The 26,578-nt window shown below is 41.6% G+C and overlaps 1 protein-coding gene across 1 annotated transcript in view; it reads left to right on the top strand.

The window, feature by feature from the left end:
- The window catches only part of CNKSR3 (CNKSR family member 3), a 111,335-nt gene that overhangs the window by 63,413 nt on the left and 21,344 nt on the right, over nucleotides 1-26,578 (top strand). The window contains exons 2-7 of the mRNA XM_008995290.4: nucleotides 2,872-3,035; nucleotides 11,093-11,295; nucleotides 11,986-12,073; nucleotides 20,408-20,449; nucleotides 23,286-23,405; nucleotides 26,293-26,352. Coding sequence (XP_008993538.2) covers nucleotides 2,872-3,035; nucleotides 11,093-11,295; nucleotides 11,986-12,073; nucleotides 20,408-20,449; nucleotides 23,286-23,405; nucleotides 26,293-26,352 — 677 coding nt within the window. The remainder of the gene's footprint in view (nucleotides 1-2,871; nucleotides 3,036-11,092; nucleotides 11,296-11,985; nucleotides 12,074-20,407; nucleotides 20,450-23,285; nucleotides 23,406-26,292; nucleotides 26,353-26,578) is intronic.

Below are 26,578 nucleotides of genomic sequence, written 5' to 3'. Positions count from 1 at the left end.
GTTTACAGATGACCATCTTTTTTGTGTTATCACTTATCTTTCTTCTGTGTGTGTCTGTGTCTTAATCTCTCTCTCTCTCTCTCTCTTTTTTTTTGAGATGGAATCTTGCTCTTCTCACTCAGGCTGGAGTGCAGTGGTGCAATCTCGACTCACTGCAACCTCCGCCTCCCGGTTTCAAGTGATTCTCCTGCCTCAACCTCCCGAGTAGCTGGGATTACAGACATGCACCACCACACCTGGCTAATTTTTGTATTTTTAGTAGAGATGGAGTTTCTCCATGTTGGTCAGGCTGGTCTTGAGCTCCTGACCTCAGGTGATCCACCTGCCTCGGCCTCCCAAAGTGCTGGGATTACAGGCATTGAGCCACCATGCCCGACCAGTCTCCTCTTCTAATAAGGACACTAATCATATGGATTAAGCCCACCTTAATGATGTTATTTAAACTTAATTCCTTCTTTAAAGATTCTCTCTCCAAATGCATTCCAGGGTACTGAGGGTTAGAACTGTAACATACAGATTTTGTGGCAACACAGCCATAACAGGCTTTAAATATATAACATAGTTGTCCCAAACTTGTGTGACAAATTAAAACGAAAAATTATTTTTAAACCTTAAAAGTAGGCCAGGGAAGACAGTGTCCTGAGAGAGAGAAGATCATGAGCCAGCTTAGAATTGGCTAAGTGATTCTGGGTAAACTTCACAGTAATTTCTCTTTCATCTGTACTTTCCCAACTTTTTTTTGTACTCAGTGAGATCTGAAATACCTTCTAAGTTCCTGTAAGATTCTTTAATTCTATTTTAATAACTGTCTTATAGTTGGACCTTACTGCTGATTTAAGAAGTTGTTGGAGAATAATTTTTATAACTGTGGGTTATAATCTCGTGTTTGCGAGAAAATGCAGAAGAGCGAGGCTTGTGTCCAACAGACCCTAACTGGAATTTGACCTCTTTTCTTCTGCATCAGTTCTTCTCTAGGCATCTGACCAGCTACATGACTGTGGACAGGTTATGTATCCCCTGTGAGCCTTAATTCTTTCATCCGCAAAATGGGAACAAAATAGGAGGCTATCCTTCAGTCTTGTCCCTTGTCACGGTTGCCTGCTACAGATATGCCCCCGTGCAGATGACTGACTCTCGGTGTCCTGGTGTTTAGGTTGCATGTGCAGCTCAGGTAGGGTCAGTCTTAACACCTGCTGACTTACCTGGCCTCCCCTGCCTGCCTGACTCACATGCCATGAAGGCCACCTGTAGCTCAAGGCTGTCAGAGTGGAGCTGGGTTTACATCAATATCCTCAACCTCGCTTCCTGTGTAAATGGAGCCCCTGGACTAGACAGATGTCATTTTAGGGAGGGTGAGTTTGGTTCCAAATGGTTGTCATAATTTTTGTTTATTACTTCCTCTTCCTATATTTAAGACTCCCAAATTTTTGTTTATTACTTCCTCTCCCTATATTTAAGACTGTTTTTTTAATCAGAAAACTAGTCTTCTTCCTATATCTTATTAGGAGGCAAATGGTGAATATTTTTAGGGCAGAGGTGTAATTTAGCCTCACATATCAGATTTAATATCCATAGACTTTAGAGTTACAAAAAGTAAGTGCTGGGCCTTTTCTAGCCCAGAGAAATACTCACATGACACAGGCTTTGTGAAGGTTAAATGAAATAAATGTGTACGTGTGTGTGTGTGCATGCGTTTGGGGGGGAGAGGGCAGCAGCATGCTTTATACATACTTTTCCAGTTAAATTGAGTGTTCATTCTTTGTGTTGGGATTGAGTTTATGTAACTCTGGTCTTTTAAAACACCAAGGTGACTTTTATTATTGCGCTTGAATAGATCAATTGATTCAGGGTAAAATGTTATTCCAGTAAAACTATTAAAACAAGTTCTTTGTACAGGAATAAGAAGTTTCAGGTTCTACTGGCATACTTATTTTAATCATTCTATGTGAGCCTTAAAATACAGCACTTTTGGCCATAGTATTTGACCTGGAAATATTCCTATAAGTGAACCAATTTAGCATGCTTTTCTATGTGGTGCCACTGCTGGTAACTTCTCCTTTAGAGAGTCTGTATTTTCAGGACTTTTTCAGTTGCAAGGGACAGAGATTCAACACAAACAAGCTTAATCTAAAAAAGGAAATGTATTTAAATTTAAGTGAAATATTCTGGGGGCTAGAAGTATCTTTTAAAGCAAGGTTAGCTCCAGGGGCATATAGGGTATTATTGGGACATTTTCTCTCTCTCTTTCTGGATGGATTTATTCTCAGGAAACTGATGAGATAAATGACTGCCAGCATTGCCAAGGTTTATCTTTTGACTTCTGACTGGAAAGGAAGAAAGAGCTTCTCAGTTCTTGTGTCCACATATCAAATATCAAGGAAGATTTTAATTGGTTCTACTTGAGTCACACGTCCATCCCTAAACCTATGATTGGCTGGTGTATAGACCACTGCGGGAAACCTGGCCACTTGCCAACCACTGTGGCAAAGCGTCTTGACTGGCAAACTCTCTGGGATTCCATAGGGTGGGAGGGATGATGTCCCAAAAGGATGTAGCGAACAGACAGCATGTCTGGTCCAGATAATTTGTATTTTAAATTAGCAGGGGTTTGGTGTTTATTCCTTTAGTTATCAGGGAATGAGAAGGTGACTATCATAAAATCATGCTGGCTCATTTGAGAATGTTAAGCTGCACTCGAAAACCTGATTTGTGATGTCATGCAAAGGTGCCCATTGGGTGGAATATGCCTCACATACATAATCAGATAGTGGCAGCATAATTGGTGATTGCTGAGATTGATGTGACTTGTGGGCGGTGTGGGGGGTAAAGGAACAAAATGACAATAATGGGACTTCTGGTTGTTTTTGGCAGGATTGGATGACTGCCTGCAGCAATATGTCCACAAGTTCGAACGGGAGAAGATCAATGGTGAGCAGCTGCTGCAGATTTCCCATCAGGATCTGGAGGAGCTGGGGGTCACGCGGATCGGACACCAGGAGCTTGTGTTGGAGGCTGTGGACCTTCTCTGTGCACTGGTTAGTTCAGGAAACGGCGATCTGTAACCTGATGACTTTCTTTAGAGCCTTGTTCTTTGTGATTTAGCATATCACTGTTTTCTTAATGATCCATTGAAATAAAACATGAGCTGAGGGCCAGGCATGGTGGCTCATGCCTGTAATCCCAGCACTTTGGGAGGCCGAGGCAAGCAGGTCACGAGGTCAAGAGATTGAGACTGACATGGTGAGACCCTGTCTCTACGAAAAATACAAAAATTAGCTGATGTGGTGACTCTTGCCTATAATCCCAACTACTTGGGAGGCTGAGGCAGGAAAATCACTTGAACCTGGGAGGCAGAGACTTCAGTGACCCAAGGTTGTGCCACTGCACTCAAGCCTGGCAACAGAGAGAGACTCTGTCTCAAAAACAAACAAAAAAAATAACACACACACACGCACACACACACACACACACGTACACACACACAAACCATGAGCTGAAGATACTATGCTATAAGAAGGGGAAAAATAAGTTATTTTCTACATTAAGAGTTGGCAAACTATGGCCTGCGAGTTAAATCTGGCCCACTGTCTATTTTTGTAAATAAAGTTTTATTGGAACACAGCAATATCCTTTCACTTATGTGTGGCTGCTTTCTTGCTACAGTGACAGAATCGAGTAGTTTTAATGGGACCAAATGGTTTCTCTAAAGGGTAAAATATTTATTAACTTGTCCTTTATGAGAAGAGTTTGTCTTTTTCAGAAAATCTCTGTATTAGTCTAATTTTCTTATCTTTTATAAGGAAAAAACAATGGAAATAGTCCTGAATGAACACGTCATCTTCTGCCCAGACACAATGGCTCATACCTATAATCCCAGCACTCCGGGAGACTGAAGTGGGCAGATTGCTTGAGTTCAGGAGTTTGAGACCAGCCTGGGCAGCATAGTGAAACCCTGTGTCTACTAGAAATAAAAAAAATTAGCCGGATGTGGCAGCATGCACCTATAGTCCCAGATATTCAGGAGGCTGAGGGTCAGAGAATCACCTGAGCCTGGGAGGTAGAGGTTGCAGTGAGCGGAGATCACCCCACTGCACTCCAGCCCAGAGTGAGACCCTGTCTCAAAAAAGAAAAGAAAATACTATCTTCTAAATTGAAGTGAGAAATAGGTTCGGATTTTCATGTCTGGTTTTGTTACTATAAAAAACGGTTGAGGACCGGGCGCGGTGGCTCACGCCTGTAATCCCAGCACTTTGGGAGGCCGAGGCGGGTGGATCACAAGGTCAAGAGATCAAGACCATCCTGGTCAACATGGTGAAACCCCATCTCTACTAAAAATACAAAAAAAATTAGCTGGGCATGGTGGCGCGTGCCTGTAATCCCAGCTACTCAGGAGGCTGAGGCAGGAGAATTGCCTGAACCCAGGAGGCAGAGGTTGCGGTGAGCCAAGATCGCGCCATTGTACTCCGGCCTGGGTAACAAAGAGCAAAACTCCATCTCAAAAAAAAAAAAAAAAAAAAAGCGGTTGAGTTTCGCAGATGTTGGTGAATTTAAATAACTAATAATAGCACTTGACATGACCTATGAAATGGCAGCTAGATAGGAAAAAAGGTGGCCTTCGTTTTGTAGAGGACGGGTTTTGGTTTTAACATGAATGAGTAAAATCCTGCTGGGTCCTGACTCTGGAATCACACCTGTGGCTGCATGGGTAGCTTCTTTAGGCGTGGACCAGAAACACCTCACCTGTAAGGACATTTTGTTTATAAATTGGTTAGTGTGGGTGGGATTCAAATCTGCCGTCCCAGTACCAGGCAGTTTACTTAACTGTCAGGATTTGGACAAACTCGATGGCATTCAGGCTGGGTTAGTAACTCCCTGAGCCCGAGCCAGGGGTATATACAATTACATCACTGAGAATGGTGGGAAAGAATGCGCTGCTGATGATTTTGCCATCACTGGTCTGCGTACTGTTGATTATATAACACTTGCTGCATTGTGTGTATTCTTCTTCTTAAAATGGACAGAGCCTTGTCTTCTGCACTGAGATGTGCCGCTCTTGTTTAGGAAAGTAATGGGGAAATTATTTGTGGTTGACAAATGAGCTGCCGCCTGGGAGACTCTCCGGCCAAGTGGTCTGAGCACTGGTCTGGGAAGCAGGAATTTGTATTCTAATCCTGGCTCCTGCTACATGCTACTCCTTCTGTGACCTCTGGGGAAATGGTGGTGTCTGCTTTTCCCATCTGTACAGTAACGCTCACCTTAGATGTGGCTGTGTACTATTGTGTAAGTGTTTTGCTCTGCCCAGAAGTCTAAGCGTCCTGTTTATTACTGAAACTATTTTTTTGTACAGATATGTTTGGGTTTACTTTTATTATGCTTTCTGGGAACATGGCTTTTCTGTCTTTTCTGCTGGATGTTTTGCAAACTGTCTCTTTTATTTTGCAGTACTACTTTGAGGACAGGTTAATTTACTTGGAAATCTAAAGTAAGAGAGGTGGGATGGAAGGATCAGCTAGAGACACATCGTGTGCACCAAGTGGGATGATCAACATACCAGCTGCCTTTGAGAATTCTCTTTGCTTTTTCCTCTTCTCTACCTCTTAGAGCATTAGACTAAAATGAACAAAGCTGGACAAATGCCAGAACCTAAAGCTGTGTTTTATCTCCTACAATTTCCTTTGCAGACCAAGTTTTGACCTCAGACTCATTCTGGACCTGCTCTGTGCCAGTGACTGCATTGGATGGGGGGAGAGGGGTCACTCAGGGGTTCACAAATGAGTGTGGATTATTTTAGTGAGTTTTACTAAAATATCTTTCGTCTTGATATTATCTACTTTTAAAGTATTCTTATTGTAATTCATATACTAATTACACTATCTTTTTAATCCATTTATAGCATATAGATCTTTGGATATATAAATTGGTGATACTTTGAACAGACCATCTCCAAGGCAATTAGTGTGTAAATGCAGTTGGCCTTGGTGTTATAAAAGGTTTCTATGTAAACTGAGTTTAATGGATGTTGATTTTATGACAGACAGGAAATGAATAGAATTAAAAGTTAGGAACAGGGAGGGGAGAAACAAAACCACTGGACAGTGTCAATGCAAAGAGAGGGATGGATACATGGACAGGAATCTAAAATAGGAAACAGCTCTGAATGAAGATTCCAAAACTGGTGAGCAGTGGCTCACAAATTAGCTGGTTGTGGTTAGGGAGCAATGAGAGAAACCGCCCTTTGTGAATACTGACATTGGCTGGCAGTAGTGGCTTAGGAGAGTGATTTGTATTATAAGATGAGAACAGGACCACTATCCAGGATTGAATTAGAATCTGTGCCCAGTTTTTCTTCCTCTCTCTGGGTACAGGGTACCTGAGACAGATGATAGAACTGCTCTTTTGAGTAGGATAGCTGTTAGCCAACGTGACTGTTTAAATGAAAAATCAACTAAAATAAAATAAAATTCAGTTCCTCGGTTGTACTAGGAAGACTTCAAGTGCTCAGAAGCTCCATGTGGCTGGTGGCTACCATGTTGAACAGCACAGATGAACAACATTTTCATCGTTGCAGAGAGTTTTGTCAGACAGCACTGGTTGAGAGGGTATGATTGAGAATCACCAGTAAGAATAACCAGTAAGTGTGACTGTAACCTGTGTTCTTTGCCAAGTCAATGAGGCCCTAGTTTACTGGACACCAAGGCATGGGCAGCTGTGTTTTGAAGGCTGAAGGAGGTTGAGAAGTGAACAGAGTTGGAAATGATACATGCGTTTGTTAAGTGATGCCACCTAGACTTGTGGTTAAATGAAGTACCTGTGATTAATCTCTGGGCCTAGAGTGCTTGTGCACACTGGTATACCCCTGCGATTATTCGTTGTTTATTATTTATCCACGGCAAATCCTTTAAAAATGTTACATTTTTTAATGAGAAGAAATACAGGAACAGGAATTTTTGCTGGCAAATTGTATTTAACTTGATCTTGCTTATGAGCTTATTTAAAATGCCTTAGGAAAACTGTGAACCATATTTCTTAGATTGTCTCCTAATTGACCCAAGTCAATAAAAATGGCTTTGATTTTGTGTCTCTGGCACCCCTTAATCACACATGTTAGATCATGAACAAAGCCAGCAGGAATGGAGAAGATGGCAGAGAAGTTGCGTAAGGTTTGCCCTTAGCTACATGATGTATAATTTTAAGACTATTTTTGCTTTCCTTTTCTTCCATTTAGTGTATAGTTTCTCTAGAAAGTTTCCCTGATGACAAACCCTAGGATGTGAGATCTCAGTGGAAGGGTTTTAGTATGTGAATAGATTTTCAGAGACTCACTTTGTTACTTAATTTGTATCTTTTTGATGCCTTATCTTAAAGCAGTTTCGGAAGGAGACAGGTTTTAGGGAAAAGACTGGGGAAAATAATTAATCTGGTCTGAGAAATTATTTATTTTCGGTCTTTCTTTGTGGGGCACTTAAGTCAATAATCCTTTCCTGATTATGCTTCTACAGTAGAGCTTCTTTTGAGCTAATATAATCAGGTTCTTGTTCTCTCTTTAATGTGGAATGGGGTTGAAGGGAAGGAACTTTCCTTTCTTCCGTTCCTCCTTCGTTCTTTTAAAATTCGATTCTAGCTGTATTTGTTCCTCTTTCTAGGTTCATTATTTGTTTTGGGGGAAAAAAGAGCAAATTGAGTGGAAAATGAAGAGAACCAGTTATAAGAAGCCGCTCTACCCCTTTATTTCAGTATTAAAAGTGGTACATTTTTAGAGGATTGAGGTTTCACATTTCTTGCAACAATAAAATATACTTAATCCTCTTTGAGTTCAAAAAGTAAATGTTATGTATATGGTAATAAAAGTTCCAAGTAATTTATGGTGACATTGATTACTGAAAGCTTACTTTCCTGCTTTTAGTTCAGAACTCTTCATGTAAGTTGGCAGGCTGAGTAACTGACTAAATGAGGGGACATTTCTCTTTAATCATAGTCACAGGTCCTTCAGAACAAGCTCTGTCTTGTGGCCTCTTCATCCATTCAATTGTGAGTCTTTGAGTCTCTGAATTTAAAATGCCATGATGTCAATCCATCTTATTTTTGTCTCTCTATGAAGGACAATATTATATTTTAGTCTCTAGAAAATAACATAAAAAATGAATATAACATTTAGATAGAAAAGTACTGCTAACATAGAATATTCATTTATATTTTGAAATTCAGTTTTTTCAAAAGCTTATGAAAGACAATTTTCAGCTAATTTTTGTTCCTTTCAAAATTTCTAATTTTTAAAATATTTTTTATTTTCCTAGGAGGAAGCATACATTTAAACTTCAAGTAAAATCTATTTAAAGTTAGAATTGTGTTAGCTGGGCATGGTGGCGCATGCCTGTAATCCCAGCTACTCGGGAGGCTGAGGCAGGAGAATTGCCTGAATCCAGGAGGTGGAGGTTGCCGTGAGCCGAGATCGTGCCATTGCACTCCAGCCTGGGTAACAAGAGGGAAACTCCGTCTCAAAAAATAAATAAATAGAAAGTTAGAATTGTTTTGTTAAAGTCAAAGCCTTTTGCTGTTGTTTTTAACTTACCATTCTTCATCTTGCCAAAAAAAAAGCTCCGGCCAGGTGTGGTGGCTCACGCCTGTAATCCCAGCACTTTGGGAGGCCGAGGCGGGTGGATCATGAGGTCAAGAGATCAAGACCATCCTGGTCAACATGGTGAAACCCTACTAAATATAAAAATTAGCTGGGCATGGTGACGCGTGCCTGTAATCCCAGCTACTCAGGAGGCTGAGGCAGGAGAATTGCCTGAACCCAGGAGGTGGAGGTTGCGGTGAGCCGAGATCGCGCCATTGCACTCCAGCCTGGGTAACAAGAGCGAAACTCCATCTCAAAAAAAAAAAAAAGTTCCTTACATCATTCTGAGTATATTTATGCTTTATGTATCTTGATTTTGAAATGGGACTTCTCTCTCCCTGGCCCACATGGCCAAAGCCAGCTGAAAGAAGTTTCTCCACTTCAGAGGGGATGGATAGAGTTTTTTTTTTTTTAATTTTTTATTGGATTTTAGGTTTTGGGGTACATGAGCAGAGCATGCAAGACAGTTGCGTAGGAACACACATGGCAGTGTGCTTTTCTTTCCTTCTCCCCTTCACCTACATTTGGCATTTCTCCCCAGGCTATCCCTCCCCACCTCCCCCTCCCACTGGCCCTCCCCTTTTCCTCCCAATAGACCCCAGTGTTTAGTACTCTTCTCTCTGTGTCCATGTGTTCTCATTTTTCATTACCTGCCTATGAGTGAGAATATGCGGTGTTTCATTTTCTGTTCTTGTGTCAGTTTGCTGAGGATGACGTTCTCCAGATTCATCCATGTCCCTACAAACGACACAAACTCATCATTTCTGATTGCTGCATAATATTCCATGGTGTATATGTGCCACATTTTTCCAATCCAGTCTATTATCAATGGGCATTTGGGTTGATTGAGTTTTGAGAAGTTGAATAGCTTGTCAGCTTGTGCATGATCCAGGATCACCGGACAGTTTTCCTGATCCTTGTCTAATGTCCATCTTGTCATCTCTCTTACCGCCTGGCCCTTTTTTGGGCAGGAGGTGTGGAAGGGGATGTACACAGCAGAGTAATCAAAAGCTTGTGTGCTAGATGCAGATTGCCTTGGTCAGAATCCCAGCACTGCTGCTGATTAGCTTTGTAACTCTGGAGAATTTATTTACTGTTTTCATGCCTCAGTTTTCTTACCGGTAAATTAGAGATAACATTTCTATCTTCATGGGCTGTGTTCCCGAGATAATCCATGTCGAACACTGAGTGCAGTTGCTGGCATAAAGTGTTCAATAATGTGAAGTAGTCGATTAGTCTCAGTTTTTAAATGGAACCAGATTCTTGCCTTAAGATGCTACTGAGATGATATATTTCAAGAAATATCTTTATTTTCTTTAAAAAAATGATAAAACAACTTGGGCCATACAGAGGCAATTGAATACGGAAAGTTATACCCCCACCTCTGATGTTGCAGATTTACATGTTATTTCCTAGGATTGGTTCTCTTCTCTGAAAGGGAGTCTAGGACAATATTATCTCATCAAATTGATTTTTGAAGCACCATGTAAGCTGAACATTGTTCAAAGAGAACACAGGTTAGAAGCACAAGAGTGAGTAATTTATTGATTGATTGAGACAGGGTCTCTCTCTGTCACCCAGGCTGGAGTGTGTGGCAGTCATAGCTCACTGCAGCCTTGACCTCCTGGGCTCAAGCAATCCTCCTACTTCAGCCTCTTAAGTAGCTGGGACTACCAACAGGAGCCACATCTTCAAGCTCAGGAGATCACACTCAGTGAATTGATGTTTAGTTAGCGCTGCTGTGTTTTTTGAGTGTGTCTCACTTGATGGAAATCCATGCATTCCATATGATTGTCTGCTGTGCTGGAAATACTGTAGTGGGCCATACTCACAGAGCCCTGCTTCCGCAGCCTTCATATCTCAGTGGAGGACGGAGGCTGCAGACACGGTGGTTGAGATGGGGCAGAAGTGGGTGATGGGCTAGAGAGCCAACTGAAGGGGCGATTATGCCTCCAGGGGGCACAGGGTGAGAGTGGGAGACATTTTCGGTTGTCACACCAGGGGAGGAGGTGCTACTGCTATCTGATGGGTGGAGGGCAGTGATGCTGATAAACATCCTATAAAACATGGGGATGTATATCCCACAAGCGTTATGTGGCCCCAAATGTTGGTAGAGCTGAGGTTGAGAAACCTTGTTCTAGATGAAGTAAGTGGTCAGGGAAGGCTTGCAGGGGAGGGAACATTTGGCCAGCCCCTGAGTGATAAGAATGAGCCGTCTACGACAAGATTTGTAAGAGGAGCATTTTGGGAAGAGGGACTATGCAGAACAAAGTCCCTGAAGCCCGGGTGGCTATGGAAGGAGCAGAGAGAAGGCTGGCCTGGCTGGGATGAGTGAAGTGGGCTGTGGATAAATCACACAGGGTTTTGTGGTTGTTGTAAGAGTTTTTCAAGTGACTAACTGGGCTTTTGAGTCATCAGAGAGTTTGGATATTGTTAATTGTTTTGAATTTTTCCCTTTGATTTTATTTTCCACAGAATTATGGCCTTGAAACTGATAATATGAAGAACTTGGTTCTGAAACTGAGAGCATCTTCTCACAATTTACACAATTATATAAGTAGCCGGCGGAAATGTCCTGCTTATGATGGAAACACCTCCCGCAAGCCCCCCAATGAGTTCCTGACATCGGTGGTGGAGCTCATTGGCGCCGCCAAGGCCCTGCTAGCATGGTTGGACCGGTAAGGTGGAGACGTGCCTTTTACTGCCCTGTAAGAGTAGAGTCCAGGCTGCCTGGAAGCTGTAGTTTGTCTTAGGAAAAGGAACCACCATCCTTCTTAGGCCATTTTGACCAGCTCTTAAGTAGTCCTCGATCAGTGGGAAATTTTAGGATTCCTTTGCCAGTTACTTAAAAGGTTAATGACAGGAACAAATTAACCTCAGCTTAGAGAAGAGTGAAATGGTACTAGAGGTCGTATTTTACTGAGATTAAACGCTGATGGTTGAGGATTTGGTTGGTATGAAAGTCGTTAGTTGACTTCAGAAGGGATGCTAAATGTCATTTTTGATGTGTTTTTTCATCTAGTCTTTCCTTCTATTCAGATTCCTATTTTATGTGGGTTACTTGAGAGAAAACCTTGTATTAAAAAGTAATTTAATACAAAATGTAGCTGGACATGGTGCTGCATGCCTGTAATCCCAGCTGCTCGGGAGGCTGAGGCAGGAGAATTGCTTGAACCTAGGAGGTAAAGGTTGCAGTGAGCCGAGATCACACCACTGCACTCCAGTCTAGGCAACAGAGGGAGACTCCATCTCAAAAAAAAAAAAAAAAAAGTAAAGTAGCCCATGGGGTAGCAATGCTTACCAAGATACAGTGGGATCCCAATAGATTCTTCCTACCCCTTTTAAAGAGGATTGTTGTTACCTTCTAGGGCTCCGTTTACAGGGATCACTGATTTCTCAGTCACGAAGAACAAAATCATTCAGCTTTGCTTAGACCTGACCACCACAGTCCAGAAGGTCAGTAGTATGTCATTTTTGCTTTCTAATTTTATTTTTCCTTTTCCTTTTCTTGAAAGGATTTTCATGCAGGTGTGAAGTACTGCTCTCCTCTCACCACCTCAGTTTTTCTCCCATTGGAATTGGGGAGAGATGAAGGGCTTTAAATTAGATCCACTGCAAAGATGGTTTCTGTGACTGACCTGTGGCTTTTGAACTAAAGATTACCTTTTTGTGTGTTTTAAAATAGTCGAACTAATAGTCCTATACTTCTAAAATGTTAGAGCACTTAAATTTTCTTCACGAAAATCCTGTAGTAACTAAGTTGTATGATAATCTTCGTTCTGAGTACTTTACTGTATCTGCTTAATTTTTTTTTCATTTTGGCCACTTGTTGGATTTACCAGTCAGAATGGGCTAGGTTGTGGTAAAGTAACAAACAACCCCCAAACCTTAAACCTCCAGTTTATTCCTTGTTTATTTACATCCAAATGGGTCAGGGGCAGGGAGCAAGCAGCTCTGACTTTCCTTGCAAGATGTGTAGGACATAGGTTGACAGAATCACCGGTATGTCATGTTGCTTGTCCCCAAGGTAGAGAGGTAAAAATCATGAAGGGCCTCACACTGACGGATGTTCTGGATTGGAAGTGACATGTCAGTTTCACTCATGCCTCATTGCCCAGACCTAGGTATCTTAGTAAAAGCTCAGAAAGTTTTATATTAGCCAGTCTATAACTGACTGCGACCATCGGCTCTTAGGACTACCTTCTGTCTTGTTGGCATGCAGCAGATGATTGGAAAATATTTTTGAACTGAATTGAGTCTATGAAATGTAAGGAAGAGCTTGTTGCTTTTTCACGTCCCACGTGGTTCTAAAACTCTGTAATTCCACATTTGTTTCTACTGCTGATTGGGCAAAACGTAAAGGACATCCTCCCTTCCGTCCTGACCATGCCATACGGAGATGCAATTCTGAAAAGCTGTGTGTTTGCTGGTTGTTTCTGGATTGTGAATCATGAACTTTGTCTCCGCACATGGCAGTTGTTTGTTCTAAGGACGTCCTGAGCAGCCCTTGTTCTCAAGGCACGTGGATTTTTGAGGTTGTGATCTTAGAAAGGTGCTCAGAGCAACTAAAGTAGCTTCTGAGTTTTTGCTCTTTTTTTGTGATACGTGAAGTAATTTTGACAAGGAAGAGTCTGCTACCAGTTGTGATGCATTAGTTACACAGCCTTGAAGGCACGGCATTTGTGCTTGAAGGTCTTTTCCTGATACCTACCTCCAGTGTCCTTTTTCTCCCTTGCTTTCCTCCTTCCATCATACTTTCCTCATATTGTGATTTTTTATTTTTTATTTTTAAGAGACAAGGTCTCACTCTGTTGCCCAGGTTGAAGTACAGAGGTGTAATCATGGCTCACCGCAGCCTCAACCTCCTGGCTCAAGCAGTCCTTCCACCTTGGCCTCCTGGATAGCTGTGATTATAGGCACATGCTACCATGCCCAGCTGAGTTTTTAATTTTTTTTGTAGAGACAGGGTCTTGCTATGTTGCCCAGGCTGGTCTCAAACTCCCGGCCTCAAGTAATTCTCCTGTCTTGACCTCCTAAAGTGCTGAGATCACAGGCATAAGCCACTGCACCTGGCCCTGTTTTGATTTTTAACAGAGTTTACTAGCAATCAATTAAATGGAAAAGTTAAATATTGTGATTAGCAAATGGGAAAGTTTTGCTCATTGGTACATTTGTGTTTTATTGTGAAGACTCCTCGACTATGTGGCTGATTCAGGCTGTCCCCACTGCAGTGGAGGGAGAGGAGAGAAAGGGATGAAAGCGAAGGCAGAGGGGGTTGTGTTTGTTTCACAGGGTGAACTTCTGCCTGAGCAAGTTGATGTTGGCTTTCTAGGTATTTGGACACTTCTTTCAATACATTTTTATTTAGCACTTACTCTGTATCTGCTGCCCTGAGGTACCAGAGTGAATAAACAGACAAAACGTCCCTGACCTTCTGGAGCACACAGTCTCTGGGAGACAGAAATGGATAGATAAGGAAAGTTTTCTATATGAATATATGTGGTTATATAAATGTAGAGACATGCTAGAGAAAGAAGGCGTATAGGAAAGAGTGAGGGGAATACAGTTTGAGATATGTACCTAGAGTCGTCTCCTTGAGAAGGTGACATGAATAATTCAGCCAGGAGAAGTCTGTGCTTGTCTGATAGGATGGGATTATGCGTCATCTCAAGTGCTACTTTTCCTGGTGCTTGTAGAGAGGTGTTGATCATCGTAAACTGGTGATTTAAAAAAGAATCTCCCCATAGGAGGTACACATCCTGATCTGGTCACATCAGAAGGATACCTGTGAGCATCTTCACCACTCCTGCCTGACTTACTGGGGCCTAACAATGCCTGGGACATAGTGAATGATGATTTTTTTAAAAATGTGTGTTATATGAATGAAATAATGCTTCAGACAGATTAGGCTGCTGGGAATTTGACTTTTATCTGAACTCAAGGGACATAAGAGGTATTAGTTTTGTTTGTGTCTGCATTCATTTTCTGTTTCTCTTTTTCCTGTGGTGTCACTGAGGGAGTTGAGTGGTTAAGAGCATATTCTTCACAGAGAGACAGCTGTAGGTTCAAATCCTACCTCTACTATCACTTAGCCCTGGGGCCTTGAACAAATCACTTATAATTTTTGAACCTCAACTTTCTCATTTGCAAAATGGGCATACAGATGTTTACCTTACTAGATAATTTGGTGGGATTTCTGCAAGTTAATGTTGAGTGAAAAAAAAAGGCAAATAAAAAGTGTGGTATGAAGGTAAATGGTTATCATAAATGCCTAAAATGCGTGTGTGCATGTGTTTGTGTATATACATATAAAACATCCATATCTATACAAACTTGTATGCGGAGTAATATGTAAATACAGTGGACAATTTGGAAGAAAAGTTGTGGGTTCTCTGGCAGGGCAAGAGATGGGAGGGAATGTAGGAGCCAAGCCAAAAAAAGAGAACAAAATTTTTTATTTACAAAAATCATGTATATGACCATGATTATGCATTTATGTAAAATTAGATACAGATAAATAATATAAAATACTTAAAAAATGATACCTACTCCAGACCAGGTGTGGTGGCTCACGCCTGTAATCCCAGCACTTTGGGAGGCAGAGGCAGGTGGATCATGGGGTCAAGTGATCGAAGCCATCCTGGCCAACATGGTGAAACCCCGGTCTCTACTAAAAATACAAAAATTATCAGGGCATGGCGGTGCACGCCTATAGTCCCAGATACTTAGAAGGCTGAGACAGAAGAATCACTTGAACCTGGGAGGCGGAGGTTGCAGTGAGCTAAGATAACACCACTGCACTCCAGTCTGGTGACAGAGTAAGACTCTGTCTCAAGAAAAACAAAAACAAAAACAAATAAAAATAAAAATACCTACTCCAAAGACTGTCTTGAAGATTGAATGAGACATAACATACAAAAAGCACAGTACCTGCTTGAGGAGTAGATTGTGGTAGGAAATCACAAAAATCTTGTACTTGTTTCCTGGAATCAAATTTGATAGTTTAAGGAAAAGAACTGGACAAATATGTTGCCTTTATCCTCTGATATTTTTTATTTTAAATTTGAACAGTTTTGAAGGAGTAAGACTGATATGTAAATATATATCAAGATACCATTTTCTGAACCTAGATTGAAAAATATGTTTCTTGACAAGTGCTCTTGACAAGCCCTTGTTCTTCGGTAGTGATTGAATAACATAGCTGGGCGCAGTGGCTCACGTCTTTATCCCAGCGCTTTGGGAGGCCGGGGTGCGTAGATCACCTGAGGTCAGGAGTTCAAGACCAGCCTGGCCAACATGGTGAAACCTCATCTCTACTAAAAATGCAGAAAGTAGCTGGGCTTGATGGTAGGCACCTGTAATCCCAGCTACTCAGGAGGCTGAGGCAGGAGAATCACTTGAACCTGGAGACGGAGATTGCAGTGAGCCAAGATTGTGCCACTGCACTCCAGTCTGGATGACAGAGCGAAACTCCATCTCAGCAGCAGCAGCAGCAGCAGCAACAACAAAACGAATATAGGTGCTTTGGCAAGTGGTGATGTTTGCACACATGTGCGCTCAGATAGATGCACGGTAGAAATAACAAACTTGATGAATGAGTTGAGTGTTGCTTACCCTAGGTGCATTGCAATGGTAGCAACGAGATTGAACGTGCCAGGGACTTCACATTCTCTCATGGCTGCTCGACAGAAGATCTGTTGACTCTTTAAGAAGACATCTGTCTTTGCCATTTATTCCTTTTAACTGGGGAGTTGGAGGAATAAAAATTGTACCTCTTTCCAGTGAAAAAGAACATATTCTGCTTGAGTCTTTATTCTTGGTGTTGCTCTCTGTGAGGACAGATATTTGCTTGTCCCTTCTTTCTGTTACATCTTGCTGTCCCCACTTCTTCTTGTGGTAACATCCTTCCATCCATCTCTGCATCCTTCCCTCCTTCCAATAATAATTTATGAGTCCTCTAATTTGAAGGATAAATATTGCTGATGCTTGGAAGGAAACCACACATTTCTTTTAAGAAATTTCTTTGGCTGGGCACCATGGCTTATGCCTGTAATCCCAGCACTTTGGAAGGCTGAGGTGGGCGAATCACCTGAGGTCGGGAGTTCAAGACCAGCCTGACCAACATGTAGAAACCTCATCTCTACTAAAAATACAAAATTAGCTGGGCATTGTGGCACATGCGTGTAATCCTAGCTACTGGGGAGGCTGACATAGGAAAATCACTTGAATTCAGGAGGGGGAGGTTGCGGTGAGTTGAGATCATGCCATTGCACTCTAGCCGGGGAAACAAGAGCGAAACTCTGTCTCAAAAAAAGAAAGACATTTCTTCATTTCTTAACATTTCTTCAGCTGTAGTCCTACACCAAGTACATGGATAGATCTTCTGGTTCAGTGTTGAGGCTGTAATTTAAGATGAAGGACACCAAGGTGGGAAGGGATTGAGATCTGTATTTCCAATCTAGTCTCCTGTTGTGGGGCCATGAAAACTGAAATAGGGATGGTAAGAGAGACACAATGGCCCTGGCGGGTGCTGAGTTTCAGTCTGGAAAGAAATAAGAAAATGAGGCCAGGTGTGGTGGTGCACATCTGGAGGCCCAGCTACTAGCAGCTGAGCTGGGAGGATCTTTTGAGCCCAGGAGTTTGAGACCAGCCTGGGTAACATAACAAGATGCTATCTTAAAAACAACAACTACCACAACAAAAAGAATTAGGAAAACGATCAATATTTGTCCCGGAGAAAACTGAATGGAAAGAAAGCAAGGCAGCCAGGCTCGGTGGCCATTAATATCAGCACTTTGGGAGGCCAAGTCAGGAGGATTGCTTGAGACCTGCCTGGGCAATATAGTGAGACATCTATATTAAAAAAAATTAAGAAATTATCCAGGCGTGGTGGTGTGTGCCTGTAGTCCCAGCTACTCGGGAGGCTGAGGTGGGAGGATTGCTTGAGCTTGGAAAGTGGAGGCTGCAATGAGCCATGTTCATGCCACTGCACTCCAGCCTGGGTGGCAGAGTGAGACCCTGCGTCACATACATGAAAAGAAAGCCAGCCGTGGAAGCGGAAGAGGAAAAGGCTGTTGCCGAGTGCTGACTATGTCTCAGGTCTGCATCCACGTTTGACTTGTGCCATCACACAGTTCTCAGCAGTTTTCAGAGGGAGGCTTTGCTAGCACCCCATTTTAGAAAGAAGGGAACTAAGGCTCCGAGAAGTTAAACCTACCACACCAAGCTGCTCAGTTCCCAAGAAGGCAGACTAGGAGGAGAGGCCTGGGGGTGCTGAGAGCCACCCAGGCTGGGCCTCTGCTGCCAGGTGACCCAGGGCTGTGAGGAAGCTCAGCTGACTGTCCAGCCTGTGAGGGGGTGACTTGGTTTCAGCACTCATTTTTCCATTCTGTTGCCTTCATGCCAAAAAACAATGTGAAGTCATGCCTGCAGCTGCTTCCTCTCGGCAGGAACGGGTGTGGGAACCACGTTCATAGTGGCGGGAGGTGAAAGGGAGGCCTTTCACACGCTGACTGGAACAATTCAGGAGGCGGGCGAGCTCTTCGTGCGGCTGGCTCAGTCACTGCCGCAGTCACCACCACAGGGAACCCATTTTCTTGGTGGCCTCTTGGATCCCTCAAGGACTCAAGTTGTAGGAACTGTGCAGTCACAGCTCCGTCTTGATCTTGGGCTCTGGTGTATTGAGAATTGCTCTCTGCCTCTAAGTGATGGTCTCCCGAAAGTGACAGTGCTTGTGTTAATTTAGAGATTTGTAGGCAAGGCATGGTGACCACACCTATAATCTAGCATTTTGGGAGGCTGAGGTTGGTGGATGGCTTGAATCTAGGAATTCAAGATCAGCCTGGGCACCATGACAAACCCTGCCTCTACAAAGAATACAAAAATTAACCAGGTGTGGTGATGTGCACCTGTGGTCCCAGTTGCTTGGGAGGCTGAGGTAGGAGGATCACTTGAGTCCAGGAAGTAAAGGTTGCAGTGAGCTGAGATTGCACCATTGCACTCCCACTTGGGTGACAGAGTGAGACCTTGTCTAAAAAAAAAAATTATAATGAGAGATTGTAGGCACAAAGACAAAGTATTAGTTTTAGTTCTAACACACAGTCATATATTTATACTGTTTTTTTAAGGTGGAAATTTATTTAACAAGTCTGTCAGACAGTATTTATAGGGGTTGATCCGTAATGGTGTTGACGGTTTAGTTTTATCTACAAGATAGAATTGGAAAAGCACATTTTGAGCTATAATTATTCCTATTTACAGAAGTCACTCCTGTAGTTTAAGTTAATATCAAATTCACACATGTAAAAATACATTTCTAAATTTATTATTATTATTATTTGAGACAGAGTTTTGCTCTTGTTGCCCAGGCTGGAGTGCAATGGCACGATCTCGGCTCATCACAACCTCTGCCTCCTGGGATCAAGCGATTCTCCTGCATCAGCCTCCTGAGTAGCTGGGATTACAGGCATGCACCACCATAACTGGCTAATTTTGTATTTTTAGTAGAGACAGGGTTTCTCCATGTTGGTCAGGCTGGTCTTGAATTCCTGATCTCAGGTGATCTGCCCACCTTGGCCTCCTGAAGTGCTGGGATTACAGGTGTGTGCCACTGCGCCCAGCCTCTAAATTTATTTTTTAAAAGTCTTTTCTCCCTTGGCTGCTCTTTTCCTGAGAGTCAGTATAAATTTTAGGAGCAGTCATTATTATTGTTTCCTACATTTTTATCTAGTAGAAAAAATTTTAAACAAATTTAAGAAGATAATAGAAGTCTGATTATTGAACCATATAGAGTAAAAATTGGTAACCATCTTCCTCCTTCAGAAGTAGTAAAAACATGATCTAAAAATTACTTTTTGATCAAAGTGAAAAATCTTCGCCTGATAATTCCAACAGAGTTAACATTTTTTATATACATAAAAGAATTAGCATTATCTTAGGATTGTCCTAGCTTGGGATTATGGTTAATAGCTCTGATTAAACTCTATAGAACCTAGTTGTACTGACTTTTTTTTCTGCATGCTTTCTGCAGTGTAGGTTGAAATCCTTTGCTGCAGATGAGTTCTAGAACGTTGACTGTAGAAGTTTCACGTTGGCAATTTCACTTTGGCAGCTTTTAGACAGGACAATGGTGATTCCTATAATCAGCTAACCCAGTTCATACAGTGTTGCGAGCCTTTTGTTCTTAAGCTGAATAAATAATGCCTTGCATTCCAGCCCTTTATTTAATGTCATCAATAGCATACCTCAAGACCACTTTTTTGGCAGTGTGTCAATGAACGTTTTGTTGAATCCTTTTCATCTATCAAGGACTGAAATATCTGATTTAATCTCAGTGGTGCTTAAAATAAACTTTTGTGGCTGAGTTTACTCAAGCCCTTATTTGAAAGCTATTCTTCTAGGCAGGCCCAGAGCTAAAGACTGCCAGCTTGTCGGTTCACTGCTATCTGTTCCTGGGGGCACACTGGGAGCCATTGCCAGTTTTCTTGACTTAGACTTCTTACTACTCTCAGTGATTTTTGTAAATTTTCAAATTAAGTAATTGGTCAAATGGGTTTCTTGGATGAGAACTCCTTGGACCAAGGGAGACCAGGACCTCGGGAAGGAACAAATGCCAGCTCTGTCCCCATTCTGCCCTCTCTTTCTCATCCCACTCCTGCAAGACTGTGGAGGCTGAGGGGTGTGTCAGGGACCGTCTTGGGCCGCAGAAAATATCTAGAAAGCTAAGGCAGCAGTTCTGAATGTTTTTTAAGTCCTATACTGAGTGTTCATTTTCTCCTTCTCCTTCTTTAGGATTGCTTTGTAGCGGAAATGGAGGATAAAGTTTTAACTGTGGTAAGTATGCATTCTAAAAGTTACTGTAAAGTTCCTTTTCCAAAGGCAAAGGGAATCACGTTAAGTAAATGCACTTTTGCTAATGACTTCAGGAGATACTTAGAAATACTGGCTTTTGGGATATGAGTTTTTTAAATTTAGGTAGAAGGGGAAGGATAAAAGTTATTTAGCAAGACCAACTACTGTGAAAATTCTTGTGCTTAAATTAGCTACATTGAAGCTCTGTTTTATTCTTTTTCTGAACATTTTAGCAGGATACAGTTGTATGTACACTGCTAGCTAGCCTGCTAATCAGGATTGAACTGATGTGCAAATATCACTTTAGGACCATTTTGATTTAAGAAAAAAAAATCTTGGCAAAAACCTTCTGTTGGAGGAGGGATGTGTTGTAACTGTTTAAGGATTGTAACTGTTTAAGGAGCATTTTGTAACTATTCATCATCACTTCCTCCTTTTGACATAAGCCAGCCTGTGCTCTTTTGATAAGGCCTTCCTCCTACTGATGTTGAGGAATTTAGCAATGAAACTGCTATAAATATATTTTCCATAAATAAGGAGGCTAAGCAACTTGAAGGCATGTAAAAAGTATCACTTCTTGGATTCTCCCCCTTGGAAAGAAAAATCAATCTTTGGAATTTCCTGATTTCTTTGGTTGTTTAATTTTGAAAGGTTAGATGAATCTGATTGGGGAAATACCACACGTAACCACTGTGACTTCTATGAGGAGACCACATAATAGGGATCTTCACATTGTCTCTTCAGTTTTACCTTGTCAATGTTTGGCATTCAAAGAATGTGAGTGATCACTAAAGAGATGATAGACCTGAATGTAAAATGCAAAACTATAAACCATCTACAAGATACCATAGGAGAAAATTTAGGGGACCGTCAGTTTTGCAGTGAGTTTTCAGCTAGAACGCCAAAAGCATAATTCACGAAAGAAAAATTGGTAATGTAGACTTCATTAAAATTAAACGCTGCTATGTGAAATGCACTGTTAAGAGAATGAAAAGACAAGCCACAGACTTGTGGAGAAAATGTTTTCAAAACACCTATCGGATAAAGGGCTTGTACCCAAAATATACAAAGAAGTCTTAAAGCAATTATAAGAAAACAGCCCAATTAAAAAGGGGGCAAAAGATCGGAGCAGGTACTTCACCAGAGAATACATACAACTGGCAAATAAGCCTATGTAAAGGTGTTCAGTGTCAATTGTAATTAGAGAACTGCAAATTAAAACAACAATGAGATACTGGTATACACCTGTTATAAGGGTTAAAATATAAAACACTGACACCACCAAACGCTGGTGAGGATGTGGAGCAACAGGAATGCTCATTGATTGCTGGTAGAAATGCAAAATGGTGCAGCCAGTTTGGAAGACAACTTGGAAATTTCTTACAAAACTAAACGTATTCTTACCCTATGATCCAACAGTTGTGATCCTAGATATTTACCCAAAGGAGTTGAAAATCTACATCAGAAAAAATCTGCACAGGTTGTTTATAGCAGCTTTACTCAAAATTATCAAACTAATCGGAAGCAACCGAAATGTCTCTCAATAGGTGAATGGATAAACAAACTGTTGTACTTCTATAAAATAGAATGTTATTCAGCAATTAAAAAAAAAAAAAGCTATCAAGTCATGAAAAAATATGGAGGAAACTTACATGATATTAATTGAAATAAGGTATCTGTAAAGGCTACATGCTGCATAATTCCAACTATTTGGCATTATAGAAAATTAAAACTGCAGGGACAATGAAAAGATCTATGTTTGCCAGGGATTTATGGTGAGGGATGGGGTGGTGAATAGTTAAGTTGTGTACAGGGGATATTTAGGACATTGAAACTATTCTGTATGATACTGTAATGATGGAGATACATGACGTTAGGCATTTGTCAAAACCCATAGAATGTACACCACAAAAAGTGAATCCTAATATAAATTAGACATTAGTTAATAATAATGTCTCAATATTAGTTCATCATTTGTAACAAATGCAGCACAGTAGTACAAGATGTTAATAATAGAAGAAGCTGGGAAGGGTGGGTAGTGGTGGAGGGAGTATATGGGAACTGAATGGACCTTTTGCTCAATTTTTATTTTTATAAACCTCAACTTTAAAAAGTAAAGTCTTTGCAGGGCGCTGTGGCTCATACCTGTAATCCCAGCACTTGGGAGGGCGAGGCAGATGGATCATGAGGTCAGGAGTTCGAGACCAGCCTGGCCAGCATGGTGAAACCCCATCCATACTAAAAAAAAAATACAAAAAATTAGCCAACATGGTGGCGGGTGTCTGTAATCCCAGCTACTTGGGAGGCTGAGGCAGGAGAATTGCTTGACCCTGGGAGGCAGAGGTTGCAGTGAGAGATCGTGCCACTGTATTCCAGCTGGGGGACGGAGTGAGACTCCATCTCAAAAAAAAAGTAAAGTCTATTAAAAAAAATGGCTTAGGCCCAAAACATTTTTTTAAAAACCTTGTCAATATTTGGTGTTCAGAGACTGTGAGCAGTTATTGAAAAGTCAGGTAGGTGGCCAGGGAGAGATGATTCCACTTCATTGCTGAAAGAGGATTTCTGCCTGGCGTGTGCTTGCCAGTGATCATAAGGGAGTTAATATAAAAGCTGTCCTTCCTAAACAAAGCTGAAATAGTGGCACTGTTCCCACAGAGGGCAAACATGGAGTCTAAATGTCATGCATTCATTGAGCAGAATTATCAGAATGATTGCCAACCAGAACTAAAGATTATAGATGAAATGCATTTCTCTAAAAATCAGCTTGAGATAAACTTGGTTAATGACTGAATTTTCCCATTTGCTTCTCCAATTCTAGGTCAAGGTTTTAAATGGCATCTGTGACAAAACAATCCGATCTACCACAGATCCTGTGATGAGCCAGTGTGCGTGCCTGGAAGAAGTTCACTTACCAAACATTAAACCTGGAGAAGGCCTGGTAAGTTCTAATAACACTTGCTTTATTTTCAGGTAATGTATATCATCATTTACTAAATTTAAAAAAAAATTTTCTGATTGCTGTTACTATCATTTCTGAAAAGTAGAATTCAGTTAGACCATCTTCCATTACAAAGTTAAGAATGTGCTATCTTGAATCCTATTGATCTGTTTTCTATCTTCAAAGTATAAGAATAAATACAGTTGAAAAACTGTATAGCCATATTTTGAAGGTGACACTTTTATCTTTAGGACTTAGCAATTCAAGGAGATATAAAACATTTACACAAAGTAAAGATTGTCTCTGGGTACAGAAACAACGTCTGCTCTGAAAGTCTCTATTAGCACTTAGGATGAATGTTAGAAGAGACTGGTGGCCGGGCGCGGTGGCTCATGCCTGTAATCCCAGCACTTTGGGAGGCTGAGGTGGGTGGATCACGAGGTCAAGAGATGGAGACCATCCTGGTCAACAAGGTGAAACCTCGTCTCTACTAAAAGTACAAAATTAGCTGGGCTTGGTGATGCGTGCCTGTAATCCCAGCTACTCGGGAGGCTGAGGCAGGAGAATTGCCTGAACCCAGAAGGCGGAGGTTGCGGTGAGCCGAGATCATGCCATTGCACTCCAGTCTGGGTAACAAGAGTGAAAACTTCGTCTCAAAAAAAAAAAAAAGAAGAGACTGGTTGAAGGCAGTGATTCTTCAGAAGGGTTTAGAAATATTTTGTAAGTGATATATAAGCTATATAATAGCAGGCTGTGGGACTACATACAGGTGATCTCCTAGTACCTAGTGTGCCTCCTATGGGATTAATTTTCTGAAATTTTTGTGAAGAAGCTGGGAAGCTGATTAATTAGCTTAGAGGTTTTGAGTCAGAGAGCTGGATTTAAATCCCAGCTCTTGAGGGATTTAACCTCTTTACATGTCAGTTTCCTCATAGGGTTGTTGAAAGTATTGTATTAGATTATGAACGCCAACTGCCAGGCACCAAGTGCATAGTACGTGTGCATTAATGGTGGCTGCAGCTACCGTTGCTGGTATTGATGATGACAATCGTGATGAGAGAAAGAGGAGAAGAAGGGGAAGGGGAGAAGTGTCTAATGCATAGGTAGCTATCAGGAGATAGTCTCTGATCTTAGAAAAAACAAAAATCAACCAATTATCGACAGGCCCATATTCTTAGTGACCAGAAATTTGTATATTGGTACTACTTGGCTTCTAAGCAAATGATGGATTATATCAGGTTAAGTTTAAACAGGGTGGACTTCCTGGAGGCAGGTGTATGGTCAAATATTTAAGCAGATAAATGCCCTGAGTAGGCGGAAATGGAGTTGTCATTTCAGATGGTAAAGTTACAAGCCAGGCCCTGGGACAGGTGAGTACCATGTGTAGGGGAGAAGCTGATATAATCTGTGAATGAAAGTAACAGGATCGGAGAGGAGTGGGAGAACCTGAAGGCATTAGTGTTTGATGGGACTCTTATCATAGATTAGCATAGGTTGCTGAGCAGGCTGCGTGCAGCATAGTTTCTGAGGAGGGGCCACATTATTCCTGCAGAGATACCAGGATGAGCAAGTGCTTTTTGCCTGGTCTACTTGTTGCTCTCTTTCCCCATCTTTTAACAGTTTAATTAACAAAAATTTACACATGATGAGTCCAACTGCAGAAATAATTCCTCAGTGATACATTCAGTGTATCACTCAGTGAGGTATTCACTTCTGAGTTTGCCTCTCAGGAGAGAGAATATTCATTTACCTTTACATTTCCCTTAAAGGAGGGGTGCCTGTGATTTAATTTGCTTCCTGTGCTTTGTTATTTAACAATCTTTGTTCACACATCCTTGTCTGGATTATCAGTAGCTGTAATAGTCACTCTGCAGTTATTGCTGATACCAAATTTAAATGAATGTATCATGTCCCTAGACAAAGAGATGGTCAAGAAAGAACTGTTCTTTGGCTGGGCGCAGTGGCTTACAGCTATAATCCCAGCACTTTGGGAGGCCGAGGTGAGAGGATCACTTGATCCCAAGATCACTCTCGCTATGTTAACCAGCCTGGGTAACATAGGGAGTTCCTTTCTCTATTAAAAAATTAAAATAGGCCAGGTGTGGTGGCTTACACCTATAATCCCAGTACTTTGGGAGGCCAAGACAGGCAGATCACGAGGTCAGGAGATGGAGACCAGCCTGGTCAATGTGGTAAAATACCGTCTCTACTAAAAACACAAAAAATTAGCTGGACATGGTGGTGCATGCCTGTAGTCCCGGCTACTCAGGAGGCTGAGACAAAAGAATTGCTTGAACCCAGGAGGCGGAGATTGTAGTGAGCCAAGATCGCAGCACTGCACTCCAGCCTGGTAACAGAGTGAGACTGTCTCAAAAATAAGTAAATATAAAATAATTAGCTGGATGTGGTGGCACACACTTGTAGTCCTGGCTACTTGGGAGGCTGAGGTGAGAGGATCACTTGAACCCACAAGTTCAAGGTTGCAGTGAGCTGTGTTTGCATCACTGCACTCTAGTGTAGGCAACATAGGAAGACCCTGTCTCATCATCAACATAATAAAATGGTTCTTGTTTGAAGTGCCTCACTCATTCACTCATTCTGCAGGTCTAAGAAAACTCCCCCATCCTCAGAGTTGTGGCATAATTCTGTGTGCCTGGTACACAGATTACAGAATCAAAGAGATCACATGGTTTATTTCAGCAGCATTTCAGTTGGTTTAACTCCCCTTCACCATCCTTTGGATCTTGTTTCTCGATGTGTCAGGAGGCTTGAAAATGAGTATTGTTTGGAGGGGACTGTTGTTAATGTTTTATAAGTTTTAGTCTCACTTGGGGCTATATCTCTAAACGTTGGAGTAATGAGTTCATATATTTGTGGCTCCCTCCAGGGCATGTACATCAAATCAACCTATGATGGGTTGCACGTGATTACTGGAACCACAGAAAATGTAAGTGTATATTCGTTAAGTGCAAAAGCTGTTGTGTGTTTAAACAAATTACTTTGAATTTAAATGTGTGCATGCTGTTTGATTATGATGACAGCATGGGTGCCTGCTTTGTTTATTTTGTTGATAGAATATGGCCTGTCACCAGCTGTTGTTAATTTATTATTTAAATTGCCCTTTATTGCGCTTGTTCATATACCTTGCCTGGTTTTTACCCCTACCCTTGTCT

Source organism: Callithrix jacchus, chromosome 4, assembly GCF_049354715.1.
Source record: "Callithrix jacchus isolate 240 chromosome 4, calJac240_pri, whole genome shotgun sequence".
In the NCBI taxonomy this organism is placed as follows: domain Eukaryota; kingdom Metazoa; phylum Chordata; class Mammalia; order Primates; family Cebidae; genus Callithrix; species Callithrix jacchus.
The sequence above is the reverse complement of the archived record's forward strand: the minus strand, read 5'-3'. Positions and strand labels throughout refer to the sequence as shown.